This window comes from Poecilia latipinna, unplaced genomic scaffold, assembly GCF_001443285.1.
Source record: "Poecilia latipinna isolate Pla-1442-1.1 unplaced genomic scaffold, P_latipinna-1.0 Scaffold278, whole genome shotgun sequence".
In the NCBI taxonomy this organism is placed as follows: Eukaryota; Metazoa; Chordata; class Actinopteri; order Cyprinodontiformes; family Poeciliidae; genus Poecilia; species Poecilia latipinna.
In genome coordinates this window covers 223,454-238,791 of record NW_015112894.1, presented here as the reverse complement: position 1 = coordinate 238,791, position 15,338 = coordinate 223,454, and the positions used below count along the sequence as shown (strand labels likewise).

Sequence of the window (15,338 nt, the reverse complement as noted above, 5' to 3'; positions counted from 1 at the left end):
TCTGTGGAAGTCCTGAGACAGTTTCCACTGTGTTTACCACGGCATTATTAAGGTATTTCAGTGTTTGAATTTTAAAAATAGGCATTTTTAGAGGGGATCTCAAGTATTCATGGATTTTAGCCCCACTGTCCCCTTTATTTGTAAATATTTACATTTTCTAACATTTAGAAAACTTGCTTTATTCATGTCTTTGTGAGCTGTTTTGTGTGAATTGTTTAAAACTATCCTTAAAAATCGAGATCTGAAGAAGTCTGGCAAATTGTGGAAAAAGTGGAGGGGTGTGAATACTTTCTGACGGTACTGCTTATCAACTGTGACAGGTTAGAGCATTTGAACCAAAAACAACTCAGACGTGTTTATTCTGCCCAGTCAATGGGCCTTTATTATGTTTCCAGAAATTAATCCATTTCATTCACAGTCAGAGTTCAACACATTTTCACACCATCTTGCTTTACAATAACAAAATCAATCCTCCAAGTTAAAGAGAGCATTCTCTCCAAATTAAAGCAAATATCCATTTTTAAGTTCTATTACCTTCCAGAAAAGTGCCATAAAGGGGGAGGGAAAAAACTTGCCTTTGAAACAGCACAGTCTTCTTGGTCCACTTACACACACCTACCACTACACTTGCAAGCTTCATCTCGAGAAAGCTTAGAGTGTCTCTGTGATACAGAGATCAGGGCTCTGTGGGGGCCAGCCCATCTGTCCAGGAATCTTAGTACTTTACGTCACAGAAGAGAACTCTACAGTTTAGCTGCATTATGCAGAGTGAATTTAGGTCCCATTATATATATCAGATGATGGTGCCTTGTAGATATCTGAATATGACGAGGTTAATACACTGCAATATGTACGTTATACTGTACGATATATTCTAATAAATTTTCCAGAGTTACAGAGGAATAAAAAGCAACAAAAAAGTACAACACAGATTGTTTTTCTTTGTCTTCTTCTCTATATGTAAAGATCAACACCAAGATCATTAAACGCAGTGATTTCACAAACCCCAAAATCTCTTTCGGATTTTCTAAGGTGAAGATGGAGATATGTCAGCGAGCATGTACAATACCAGCAGTACCTGAGGTCAAGTTTTCTTTAGCAGACTGGTAACACTGTTTGGTATCAAAGGTGCATGTACATGTCATCAAGCTCCTACTCTTCTCTGTGAAGCTTGCTTGGGTTTTCCTCCACCTCAGCTGCTTGAGGCGCAGCGTGCCGGGATCTCGTCCTGCGCCGCGGCCGGTGCTCTGAGAACCAGTTGGACACGGTCATGGCGAGATGCAGGAGACTCAGGCTGATGCAGTGCACCTCCGACGTGATGGGGATGTCGGCAAAGAGAGCGCGTTCCCGCGAGATGAGGGCGCTGCTGCATTCGAAGTCTTTGACAATGTTAAGGATCTCCTGCCGCTCCGTCTGCCGTGTCATCCCTCGCACATTCAGCAGGGTGGAGACGTGCTTCTTCCTGTCAGGCGGAAAGAGGCATTGAGGAAGTTAGCTGGCAGGCTGACGTTAGTGTGAAACCATCACTGTCTGGTGTCGTCAATGACTGTCATAAGTGTGAGTAACAGTCAAAACTCTGACTCAAGGCATCTGTTTCTGGGAAGGAGCACCAGGAAAACATGCCACATTTGATTTGGACTCATTCAGTTACGGTCAGGAACTTTCATTATTACCGTTAATGTCATGTTTATTTTGGACTTTGAAAATGTATTTGAATGGGAAAAGGATGGTGGATTCCAAGTAAACCAACAATGGTTGTGTCTCCTGTACTTTTTAGCATTGTCGCCTGTCAGTTTTTTCTAAAATTGAGCTCAGAGTCATTTCAGAAGCTTGTCATTATGCTTTTCCTGCTCGGAAGCAAGCTTAGGAACTTTTTGCTGTTGGAACACCAGTGTTGTCAACACTGTCAAGAAGGTGACGCTGATCAGTTGGATGAAAAGAGCCTGATATCATGCCGCACATTATTCAGGTAGTGTTTTTTTTTTTTTTTAAGAGTATTTTTTGGCACTAGTCCTATTTATTTGATAGTAATCTGACAGGAAAGATGCAGAAAGAAGGCAGGAAAAGACATGCGACAATGGAATCAAAAATGGGAGTCAAAATCAGGACTGCCGCAGTCTGCAGCTTCTATACGCCCACTGTAACCACAATGCCATGCAAAGTGCTTATTCCAGTAGCCTTTGCCAGAGTTTCCAGTACATCTTTGGTAAATTATTATTATTATTTTTTTTTTACAATTCAAACTGCCTGACAAATTCATCTAGTTCCTCATCTTTCATCTTCTTGGAAGAATCAGTCTTGTCACATGATTGCAACTAGGCGACTTGCTATACAAGTTGCTTCGTAAATTCTTTACCCTGTTGAGTAAAGAATCGACAAGGTGACTAGTTGGTGCAACTCCTAATTTCAACCATGTGGCCCACCTATCACGCTCAGGTGTTATGCAATTGAGCAGGATGTCCTAGAGCAACCCAGGAACCACCATAGATCAAGTCAACTGGAGTGACCTTAACCAGGAGACCCAGGTTTTACAATGCCATGGACCAAGTAAGAAGCTGCTGCTCCAAAATCAACACCTTCATATTTGACAGAAATGTCTTGCTTCCACAAAAATATGAATAGAATAGTTGTCAGTGAAAAGTTTGACAATCAAACAAGGCAATGATTGAGTTTTTTTGTCCTCAAGGTCAAGAACAATATTCATAGGTGTCAAATGTGAGCACAGCAAGTTCAGGTATTCTGTGGCAGCTACTAAGTACTAGAGAAATAGACCCACCATAGCTAGATAATAGACCCCTAGAGTGGATGAAAAAGGATGACTACCTCTAAGGTCATTTTCACCTCAAATCAACAGCTGGTTGAAATGTAGCAACAGCTTGCCACCTGTGTTACAACAGGACAAGAATCCCAAACCCACAACCGAACTTATTCTAAAAGCAATCTAAACATTAAGCTTTTACAATGGCTTTGAACACTACTCCAATAAAAAAAAAAAAAAAAAACATGCAGACTATGCTTAACAGCTGGGTCACTGCCAGGGAAGCAACCAATCTGAATGAACTACAAAAATATCCAACCAGGGTTATACCAGCTGACTGGACAGTGGTCCAAGTAGGATGAAACACACAATACCAAAGGAACGCCTGGCCTCTTTGATGTATCAGAGTTCTGTTATGTGGTAGTTTATAATATACACAGAAGGAAGTGACGGCTGAATGAGGAGTTTATGTCTGAAGTGCCATGTCTTATCCTCTTCCACACCTCCTTCTTTTTTTAATTCTAATTGTGGCACCAGGCTGTCTCCTGCTGGGTGGCAGGAACAGGAAGTACTCGGCAGCAGCTTCCTGTCTATTCCTCGGAGACTTGTACGTCACATGCTGATAGAGGTTGCCAACGGTCACCTGAGTCATAATCTGTGCAAACAAGCTGGAACTTCTCCTCCCGAACCCCTAGGGGGAAGGGGGGCCTCTCTTGTCTCATCCATTTTTAAACCAGACCCTTGCTGATCTCCGAAAATAGTTTGTGTTAATATAGAAAAGTTTCCACAGCGCTTTTCCCTGTTTTGATCCATTGTTTTGATCCAAAGGAGAACCAAAAAAAAAATCATACATGTTTTGTTTTGCTTTTGTAGTTTTAGTGTCAGCAAAGCCACGGTGAGAGTGTGTTTTTTAAGCACAAAATAATAAAGGGAGTTCAAATCCAGGTTGTGACCTCACCTTATATCGGGGAACTCCTTCACCAGAACAGCCACCTCCATCTGGATGGAGGGAGTGTCTTCCAGGAGGATGATGTCAGCGAGGTGGGAGATGGTGCTGTCCAACCAGGACGCATTTGACTCCTGGAGCACAGAAAAGTGCATCTTTACAAACTCATTAAAGCGATCAGTTTGTTTTCTGTTTTTGTTTTTCAACTAAATTTGAACCATGTTTTTGCCACGCTTCTTCTGCTTAAACATTTCCTTTTCAGAGGAAGCATGGAAAGCAGTCCAATGAGAGCAACTTCAGAGGAAAAACAGATTAACGCCTCCTGAGGCCAGAGGTCAAACACTTAATTCACTGGTGAATAACAGATCTCCACCTCCGTCTTCCGAGTTTTTGTTTTCCCCTCAAACGCTGAGGAAAAGAGAGATTAATTCCTTACTTTGGCATTCGGTAAAAAATAACAGCATCCTTTTTAGACAGCCATTAAAAAGTCATCCTCTTCCCCTCTCCCTGCCCAAATGTTCCCAGTCTCCACAGAGGCTCCTTGCCCAGCAAGGCCATCAAGGCCAAGCCAGAGGCACATCAAAGCTGGCCAGCTGACAGGAACAGGAAGTTCCTTCCAAACACAGCAACTTCCTGTTGTCAGCCGAGGTGACGGACACTTGTTTGAACTCGCACCCAAAATGGGGGCAAATGCCACTGCGTCAAGCCCAGCCGTACTCTCTCTTCCCTCCTTTGACAAGTGCTAACGTAAGCCCGGTTCATCCATCTCCATCTTTGTGAAGGCAGCCATTTTTCAGGGCTGCCATCACCGAGACATGTTCTTTTCTTGTGTAAACATTGTCTGACTTTTTCCCCGACCTGGGAAGTTCAGAGGTCAGTCTCTACTCACCGTCACCCTTCTCCCTCGCCAGCTTGTTGTTTTGTTTTTAAGAGTCATCCTCCCCACCCTGAAATACCTTAACATTTCTTGTCTCTAAAGATGTAAACTTTACGCCGGTTGTGGATGCTTTCCCGTGCCTAAAGTGTTTCTTCCACATCTAACACGTCATTTTGCGCGTGCACATCAAACTTACCAGATCTCTAAAGAGGCCTTTCAGCTGCTTGGCCTCGTCTTGCAGTCGAAAAGCCATCCTCTTTCTCATCTTGGAGGAGGTGCAAATGATCCGTCCTCGCATAATGGCCCGGACGTACTCCACCAGGACCCGTCTGTGCACCTCACCCACCAGTGCCTGCCAGTTTAGAGAAAGTAAGCAATGATCTGCTGCATACACCAATTCTTTTTTTTTTTTTTTTAAAAAGCCTTTAAAATATTTGTTCCCACCTTACAACAAGGTCGGTGAAGGTTTTTTTTACCTGATACGGAGGAGGGTCCATCCTTTTGAACTTTTTGAAGTGCTGTTTAATGCTGGCTTCAATGGCTTCAAAGGCATCGGTGTTGTTCAGCCACTTCCTCTTCATCAGTTTGTCGAAGAAAGGCTGTAAACAACAGATCAGAAACGCATTAACAAAGTGCAGTGTGGTACATTTCTGCAACACACATACACCCACACAGCTCTCTGGATGCTTTTTATAGCTACCTCATACATGTACAGTCAAGGGAAAACAAAAGAAAGTACGCCCTCTTTCTGTTGTAGGGCTGCATGTGGCAGGACAACGTGAAAATTATCTGATATCTACCAACTTATGTAGGAGCTTTAAATCCAAAAATCAAAAACTACAAGCTTCCTACTTGTCTGGATTGGTGTTAACTGTTGTGAAATCATTATTTACCAGTGGAAGACATTTAATATAATTCCAAATCTTCCTAGAAGTGGACTTCTAGCTACATTCACAACAAGATCAGACTAAAAGAATGCTCAGAGAAAAGGCACTGTGTTTTAGATTTCTGTCTGGAAGCTAAAGCTTGGCCCAAAGTGGCTCATCAACACGACATGATCCTAAACACACCAACAACTCTACAACAGAACAGCTGAAGAAGAAAAAATTAAGGTGCTGCCAGGGCCCAGTCAAAGTCTAGACTTCATCCTGATTGAAATAGTGAGGGAACTTAAGAGAATCGCATAACAAAATTACATAACTGGGCTATGATTGAAATATAGCAATGTGAGAGACTTAGAAATCATACAGAACATGATTACATATGTAGTAATTGTTGATAAAAGTGACTCTACAGAACTTAGATTTTCACTTGCAACTGAAGTGAAAGATTGATCTTTTGGTTTTAACCAAAAGATCAAACCAAAGTTCTTTTGGTTTGATCTTTGTTAACGACAGTGTGGAATCTGATGTGTATGTTTCTACATGTGAGATTTATTTATTTATTATTATTATTATTATTATTATTAATATTATTTTCAAATCAAACTCACTGTAGATAAGATCATTTTCTATATCCAGCACTGAAAAAGGAAGTACTTTCTTCTAACAATGACTGTAAAATAAAAATGCATTATCTTAGAACTGGTCATCTTTAAAAAAAATGTCATCTCTGAGCGTTTGTAATGAAATTCACAAAACTAGCTACTGAAACTGAACATCCTGCTGGAATATTAACATGGTTAGTAATGAGAATAAAATTTCCTGCTGACCCTGATGTGCTCAAACAGTCTGCTGGTCAGAACCCGCACTGACAGGCTGACGACTCTGTCCAGGGAGGAGCTGGCTCTCTGCGCTGACTCCTCGCTGCCCTGTGGGTCGCACTGCCTGCAACGCTCCACAAAGTTCCTGTGGCAAGCAGCACGTTTAAGTTATTTACCGCAAACCTTCCCATCAGTAGTCAAGTAAATCATGTCACTATGGTTACGGTTGTACCTCAGGGGAGGGCAGCAGTTGACCAGCGCTATGGTCTTGGACACGTATCCGTCCCCTCTGTCTCCAAACTCTGCCTGCGTGTCGTGAAACATCTCCACCTTCCTCTGGAAGCTGGAAACATGTAAGGTTTGTGAGAAATTTCTGGATGAATGTCGACCAGAGAAGCTATAAGTAGCAGTGATCGGCCAAGAACCTTAGGTTAGACATATGTAAACTATTTTACAAATTGTTTAAATTGTCTGAGCTCTGAAGCCAATGGGACTCCCCATGAAATAATAAACCCAATAGCAATGTGCAGATGTTTTACATCTGTGTTGTGGTTACATGTTGGGAGTTTTGGTTAACCAAATGATCTTGTAATCTCAGTTGAGAACTGTCCTCGCGACCCTGTTACCGGGTCACCGATGTTACTTCTTCAGACTACTGATAGAAAGTGATCACTGCAGACAATGAACAGCCCACAAGAACCGTTTGCTCATTTTTCCTGCGTCCAACACCTCAACTTCAAAGACACAATGTTCACTTGCTGCCTGATATATTCCAACCACTGAGAGGTGCCACAATGATTAGATTAAAAAAAAGTGTTATTCACTTGACAGTGGTCAGTATGTCACGCCTGATTGGTGTAAATGCCTTTGCTCTATTCCTAACATCAGAATAAAATTTAGTTTCCTTAAAATCATGAAAACAAACCCATTAATGTTGAGTGTGAGCTAAAATTAGAATTGTTGTTCTGTTTGTGCTTTGTTTATAGCTTTAAAGTGATCTTATTGTTAATCCTGGTTCCCAAATTATAAAATGTATTCTTACGATAAAGCTTATCATCCTGTATAAATTATCTAATCTAATTTCATGTTTGATGTGAACTCACTTGTAGAGGAAGTCAGCAAGCCCAATAAGACAACAGCGGGCAACTCTTGCACCTAGAAACTGGCTCACAGACGTAGATCTATCCAAATCCACCTTCAGCCTCTGGACATATCATAAATAAGGGTTAGGATTTACATTCTCAATCGGAAAATTGCAAGACGTTTTGGGTAAAGCTACCAAGACGCTACGCTGTACCTGGATCACTGAGCGCGCCAGGTTGGACTGATACTCCTCTATATGTAGAGTCTGGGCCCATCGCCTCTCCTCATCATCCAGAACCTGGATCAGCTCAGTTGTCACTTTATCCTGAAAAGAAAAGGTTCCATGAAAATAAATTTTCCATCCAGCTTCTCTTATGAATGTCTATCAAAAATAAATAAATCTTCATCTTACCCTGACTATACTGATGCAGTCTTCTTCCAGCCTGTCCACTGTCTGTTGAGGAAGAATGGGCTCCAGTGCAGAGTAGTGTATGGCTGTACTGGTGCCAATGATTCCTAAGACATCCCTATGGGAAAACAGACATTAACAAAAAGATGCATAACGGAAACTTAGGTATATCTTCATCAGACTGATGCATCCTGTAAATACTGTTGTCACCAACCTGTTGTAGATGTTGTAAAACCAGTCTAGCAGCGAGTAGACGTCTGTGATCTGCAGCGGCCCACTGGTGATGGTCCGGAGACGTTTGGCGACGGCCTGATGGTAACTTTCCACATACACCTGGAAGGCTGCAAATTCCTCTGGGTAAATGGACACGGCATTTCTCCTGGCCGCATCCAGGTCATCAACCATCCGGCTCCTCAGACGTTCCAGATACGAGGCCAGCTGGCCTGCCTGAGTGTCCACCTGGTGAGGCAGGCTCCAGTCCGCAGCTTCTGCCACTGCCTGCCTCCACTTGGTCTTCAGCCTTCGAGGGCGCTGGCTGGGTTGGATGTGGGGACTCACTCGCTCTGTCTTGGACTCCTCTCTCAGAGCCCAGGTGGCGTCTGCGTGCTCCTCCTGTTGTATCACTAGCACCACTAGGCCAAGGTTAGGGCCAGCACTGGGCTGGCGGAGCGACTCTCTCACCACATCCCACATCTCCTTCTGCAAGGCTTCGTACAAGAGCTCCACATCCTTCACCTTCCTCCTGCTAGAGTCTAGCGTTGCGTTCGAGCTGAGGGCCTCGTCAAATGATGAAGATGACAAAAGGTGGCTAATAGGTGGGGTGCCGGGACCTAAAGTAGAAGTAGGGCTGGATGCAGTTGTGGCTGGCAGCAAAGACAGGAGCTCACACTCTCGTTCCAACTCCAGAATGTGTGTGTCAGCCAAGAGAAGGTCTCTGTGGTTGACTAGCTGTAGAATCTCCAGAACTGTTGGAATGCAACAAATAGAAACCTAAGTTTATCAGCAAAAGTGACAAGACGCAAGAGGATTCGGATAAAACGGGGGACAGGCTTTTCTGCAGTCATGATTATTGAGTATCTGCCCAAGTGTCTGAGCTACGGACTGGGTTATCTCTGCTCATTCTCTACATTCTTCTGTTCAAGCAATGTTCCCAGTGGAATAAGTTAGTGGTGGCTTGGTTAAGCTTTTACAAGAACATGGGGTGGGAGGAAGTGCAATCATTTCCTGATCTGACAGTCAACTGGTGAGCGACTCGGGAATCTGGGGACCTCTCAACCTAATCAGAGTGTTGTCTTAGACTCACAGGAAACACACATAAACCTTGAACGGGAAGTGCTGAACTGATGCTGTTTCCTTGATTCTTACCTGACAGGGGCTCTCTGGTTTTGATCACTGGCTCCTCCTCCGCCTCCTCCTCGTCGGCCTCTTGGGAAGCCTTGTCCGACATAGACTCCCTCTTGAGCTTGCCCAAGCTGATCCGAAGAAATGAGGGTCGCCTGGATCCCTCTGTCTCGCACTCCGTGCTCAGGTCCCCACAGGGCAGGCTTTCCCTGCGCTCCTCCTTACGGCGACCTGTGAAGCTGGAGAGTATCCATAGCAGCGACACAAATTAAAACCTCCTGAAGGACTGCTCAGTGCATTTCAGAACAGTATTTGCTGCTATGATTGGAATGCCACTTATTTACACACATCTGCTAAAGTGTGCTGCTGCAGAGAATAGCCAGCTCAGTTAAAAATAGACTAATTCAATGAGCCACACAAGTAGACAACATGTCAGTAGAAAACAAAAGAGGTACTATAGAGCCACCCCAACAACATTACATAACACCTTTGAACTAAGCTTCAGGTCTAGACGATGCTGAGACATTATTTGAACGGTTTCTCCATTTTTGTTTCTTACATTACTTTTATTGGAATCCAATGCACTTGCTCTTATTTCAAGCTTATCCAACATTTTTTGAACAGACTGACAAATGTGTGTACCAATAAAATAAGCCATATTGTTGTAGAGTCACACAATCACAACTCAAACAATATATTTGTTTTGCAGTTTGTTCCCCATCCCACTCTCCTCAGCACCCCATCCTCACCGAAGCAGGGTCATAATCCCCTCCGAGCCTCTTCGCAGCCCTTTCTTCTTCTCCTTCTCTGCCGGGAGTGTATTTGAGTCTCCATGGTTGTAGTGGGGAAAGCTGCTCCCCCACACATGTCGTCCTGATATGCGAAGACCCTTCCCCAGTTTTCCAAGGGTTTTGAGGGGTGACACTCCACAGATCCGCTCCAGAGTCCCCCTGAGCGGCTTCGCTTTGGGGTTTCCCGCCCCGTGCTTCTCTGTGTTCACTTCGTTCTCTTCCTCTTCTCCATCCCGGGAGGACCTCAGCTGGAGGTTCCCCTTTACCTCCCCCATGAAGAGGCCCGTGTCGCCCCCGTTCTTCTCGTCCTCGTCCAAGTCCACATCCTCAAAGGGGTTGAGGTTCTTGTTCAGGTCTTTCAGGTCCTTCAGCTCCTTCAGCTCGTTGAGATCGTTCAGGTCCCTCAGGTCCAAGTCCAGCCGAGGCAGGATCAGTTCACCGTTTGCTCTAGGGAACTCGTGACAGCTCTTGGATCTTCCTGGGGGCTTTTTCAGAATAGGCATGATTGCAGGTGATCCTTAAAAACAACTGCAAAACAAGAACATTTTAGATAAAGCCACGTTGTTCAGGCGCAGGACAACTACATCCAGGGTGAAGGTAAAAAAAAAGTTCAATCAATTCATTTGTTTGTTTTAACTATTATTATCTAGACTATGATGTAAAATCCAAACAAATTTTTGATGCTTTTGGACATTCTTTCGCAAGATAATAGTTTATATAACTGAAATCAAAAACTTCCTACACTTATGTAATGCCCCTCACAGAGGAAATAGGAAACATAGCTAAATTATTGCCATCTTATCTGACAAACTATTTGAAGATATTTGTGTTGGCCCACCTGCAGCTTTTTGAAGAACAACCAACAAGAAGGTTCTAGAAGGCGACTTACCCAAAGTGACGGGCCTGTTACTGCATTTGCTTTTGGACGATTAATAAAATGTGAATGTTTTTTATGAAAAAGTAAAATAATCATTCTCTGCAGAAACTCAATAATGTGTTATCCCTTGGTCCTCAAAGAGAGCTTGATTTTTAAGGCAAGAACAAATGGAAAGACTTTTTCATTCCATCGGTAAAGTACATTTCCTGTGCCTACTTTATGCTTACTAGCTGCTTGTCCAGTGTCAGACTGGGTGAGAATTGTCCAGCTCCACCATGGACACAAACAACAATGCACACTCTTCCTCATACCCTCTGCCATTTTAGGATCACCTATAAAAACATGCATGTCTTTGGAATGCATGAGGAAGCCGGAGCAGCGGCGGGAAATCCACAAAGACTCAGGGAAAACATGCAAACTTAAAGGGGAAAAGCTTCAGCAACCCATCGGAATATTGCTAATCATAAACTACTAGACTCAGTGGTTAACCACCAATGCAATTAGAGTCACAGGTTGAAGACTAATAATTCTATATTTTCTGTAATTTTGTGACTTTGGACTCCAACACGTGCACACACCATCCCAAATCTTTAGAAATACAAAATGTAAAATGCAAATTATTACTACCAAATATTATCCCTTCAACTGTTCTTTATAAATGAGGTTCAGTTTTAATGCATCTAATGTTTTCTAACAATTAATGCTACTTTTCATAAGGAGTCATCTGATTGTTTGCAAGCCTTCACTTACACAAACATGCTGTTATGCGCATCTACTGTATCCTATTGTTTGCTGCTTTGTTTCTTGTTTTTGTCTTTACTAGCAATACAAAGCATTCATACCTCTAATACTAACAGCTTGACACAGACACAGTACTAAATGTAAATTCACAAAGCTGTGTTATGAATGAACTCAGAGCTGTTACGTTTACACTTTTTGTTAACTCAGTCTGGAACTCCCATGAGATTTATTCAGACTAAATAGCTTTAGTTTTGTCAATTTTTTGTAAAATAAATTGTGGCTAAAGGATCACACATGCAAAAATATAAACTTTTTAACAAAAAACAAATGTAAATCCACTGATATATTTTTGATCATCAGCTTGGTTTTAAATTTAAATTTTATTCTGCCCATCAAGCTACCTTCCATATGCAGTGTGCATACTTTTTACACATCTGAAGATTGGTTTCCAGGTCCAGACGATCACTTTCGAGTAAGGTTGGAAAAACATTTTAAGGTAGTACAATAAAGATCAAATAGGTGAATAATTTAGGATTCAATTTAGAAACCTGAATCAGGACCATTATTGAGTGAAAAATAATTTGTTGGATTTACTCTTTATGGAGAGAAATCGTCCATGAAGAGTAAAAAGAGTAAAAAAACAACATTAACAGGGACACAAAACACAAACCAGGGAAGTGAGTTTATGTTTTTTACCTATTTTCATTATTCTTGTCTTTGTCAAAAACATGACGAATGTCAATTTAGAGATGTGTTAAAATATAATAACGAGGTAACTGAAAGACTTCTAACAGCATTATAAACGATTGGGATCATCATCAGAGTAACACCTTAATTGAAAAGTCAGTTATGTTGGTGGAGTCAGGAGAAAAGCATCTTAGGACTTACCTGAACGCTGTGCCTGTGCTGCGTTTCAGTTCAGTGTCATCTTTGAGAGTACTGGTCTTGTGAGCTGCCAGGCTGTGGGGTGTGTGGTCATGCGTGAGTGTGTGTGAGAGAGACTGATGAGTGCAAGAGCGTGTCTGAAAGTGCTGGGTGACTCAAGAGAGCAATGGGGCTGCCTGTGGCTTCCTGATGCTCTCTATTGTGGTGGAAGGTGATATGTTTTCCTGAGGAAAGACCCCCACCTCCGCCGCACCCCCTCACCTACACCACTGAGCCCATCCTGCGCCCCCACGCACACACAGACCCGAGGGACACTTCTAATTACACTAATTGCACGAGCTGTCCACTGGAGGGGGACAGGACATACCCCTTGCTCGTCTCTCTAAAATGGGGTTTTGTGATTTTTGTGACAGTGGTCTCCTAGAGGGCAGAAAACAAAGAAAGCAAACAACAGCCTTGAGAAGAAATTCCATTTCTACCTCATCAGCCGCTCATTGATCCCCAGCGGGAGATTTAGGTGGAAGATTTGAACTTTTATGACAGTCAACTCTGCTGCTGCTGCTGCTGCTGCTGCTGCTGTGATGTCCTGGCTTTACTGAGCAGCTTCAAGCAGCAGCAGTATGGCTGTTTACTGCCACCCAGTGTTCACATTGAGTTATGACAAGAGCTTATAGCGCCAGGACAGTCAATGTAAAGCCGAAACATTGTTATTATAAATACCACGCTAGCTAAAATGTTGTCTGTCTATTGAGTTTATGATTAACTTTTTGGTCAAACTGTGAATTTTGAACATAGTAGCTAGCACTAGCTTGTGCTAAAGTACTTACGTAGGATGCTTCTGCTTAGCTAGGGTGAAATAAGCTACTAACACAACCAATTGACACTGGTAAATGGACTGAACTTATATAGCGCTTTTCCGGTCATTTTGACCACTCAAAGCGCTTTACACTAGAGTCACATTCACCCATTCGCACTCACAAACGCCCACACATTTATACACCGACACGCAGATCGGTAGGCAACTTGGGGTTAAGTGCCTTGCCCCGGGGCACATCGACATGTGGCAGGAGGAAGCTGGAATCGAACCTACAACATAGCATAAGTTTACCCTTTTATTTAAATGTCTCATAACTTCAATAAGGTCATAGTAGGTTGATGTGTGTTTCAAAATGGCGGCTTGTGAGAAACTTAGACGCTCTTTCTAGTCTCTTCTCTAACCAATACACTGAATCACAGTTTCGGCCTGATTAGACTCACAACCTTCATCCTCACAAAATGTGGTCTGTTTGTTAGGTAGTGACAGACCCAGCCAGCGAACTGGCCTCCGTCTTTGTCTGGAGTTTCTGTCATAAATCAGGCTGAATTGTTTTTTCTGCTTTATTGTGTTTAATCTTAACATGTTTACATCATTTTGAGTTAACAGGGCCATTAACTTTACGCTGTGTCATTTATTTACCTTTTCTAATGAAAGTTTGCTCGGCTCAGTCCATCTGCGTTTTCCTGGAGGTTTCTTCTTCTGTCACTCTCATCCACAGGGCTCACATCTTCACACAGAATGGAGGGGTTTAAATAACAGCCCGTTGTTGTTTTTTTTTAATCAACTAATTTCTATTTGATTTGTAATACAAAATGATTAACTGATGTGTGTAACTACTGTAAAGTTGAATGAAAATAAATTATTTTGTTTATACAGAAGGATACACTTTGTGAACTGGATATATAGCTATATGCATATAAATATGTAAGCTACATACATGTAGCTTCACAATAAGCATCTTCTGAATGTGATTACTCACAGTAAAAATCAAGTTTCCAATGCTCTCTGCTGGACAGATTAAGTAATGTTCCAAATTAACTTCCATCCAGTCTGATGGCTTTGATAAATCTTTAGCATGCAACTGATCTCATCTGTTTATTTATCTGTTTATTTATTTGCCCCAACTGTTAGATGTCAGTGTAGTGAAGTTCATTTATGTGAGCGTGTACTTCCCTCCTTCTTCAGCTGTCCCTCAGCCAATTAAAATGCAGAAAACGAAGATGTGCTTTTTCCTAATACATTCCAAAAACCAGTTTCATGTGTGTTTAGATTAATTGTCCTGTTGGATCATTCAGTTGTTCTCAATTGTCCTGTTGGATCATTCAGTTGTTCTCAATTGTCCTGTTGGATCATTCAGTTGTTGTTTAGAAACAACTAGAACCTTCTAGTTGTTTCTAAAAGGTATAGTTAAATAAACTGGTTCCAGTTCTTTTTCATTTTGTCATTTAATTTATGCAACGCACCCATAACACTAGCAGCAAAACAACCCCATGCTGTGATGATAGCGTAAAAGATGCTACTTAATCTCTTTACCGTTTTTGATTACAGCACACTTTAACTGTCAGTCAATACAGAAGGTGTCGTTTGTTGAACTCGGCCTGGTCTGCACCCTCTCAGCCCATGCTGATATAAAAACCGGTCTTCCAACATCCTCCCTGTTTATCATCTGATCAACGCTGGTGGATCCTGAGCAATGTAACCGTCCGAGCCAATGATGAGTGGATCACACTGGATCCAGAGTATCCAGTGTGATCCACTGAATGGACTGCTGTTTTGATCAGTTTCTCCAGATGTTGTTTCCTAACTTCATAACGTTTTATTTAAAGAAATTACACAGAAGGAAACCAGTGATTTGGTTTAAATTAAATCAGATTCAGAAATGATTTTATCAAGCAAATGCATTTTGTTGTGAGTGAAAGCTGCAGGGATTATTGCAGAGTTGTCTCTAATCTCATTTGTCGCACGGCAGCGAACTCTGTTATGTCAACACCTGGAGAGATATTGTGAAATAAAAATATATAAATGCAGTAACTACTGTAGTGATACAAATAAAACTATTTTTAATTAAACTGAAATACCGCTCCCAGAAACATGCGCTCCCTTCTTCAACT

At 42.1% G+C, this 15,338-nt stretch overlaps 1 protein-coding gene across 2 annotated transcripts; it reads right to left on the bottom strand.

Annotated features, from left to right (window-relative positions):
• Window positions 1-354: 354 nt before the first annotated feature.
• exoc3l2a (exocyst complex component 3-like 2a) lies at window positions 355-13,946 on the bottom strand. Of its 2 annotated transcripts, none has more exons than XM_015033749.1 (13): window positions 13,867-13,946; window positions 9,866-10,435; window positions 9,141-9,355; window positions 7,990-8,740; window positions 7,779-7,893; window positions 7,581-7,691; window positions 7,387-7,487; window positions 6,516-6,626; window positions 6,293-6,428; window positions 5,058-5,180; window positions 4,778-4,933; window positions 3,717-3,838; window positions 355-1,462 (listed from the first exon to the last, which is right to left on the bottom strand). In XM_015033749.1, exons 2-13 carry the CDS (start codon window positions 10,408-10,410, stop codon window positions 1,153-1,155), a joined length of 2,796 nt encoding a protein of 931 aa, XP_014889235.1. In that variant the 5' UTR covers window positions 10,411-10,435; window positions 13,867-13,946; the 3' UTR covers window positions 355-1,152. The 2 variants fall into 2 exon arrangements, with proteins under 2 accessions (XP_014889235.1, XP_014889234.1); XM_015033748.1 differs by lacking the exon at window positions 13,867-13,946 and adding an exon at window positions 12,414-12,612.
• Window positions 13,947-15,338: the final 1,392 nt, after the last annotated feature.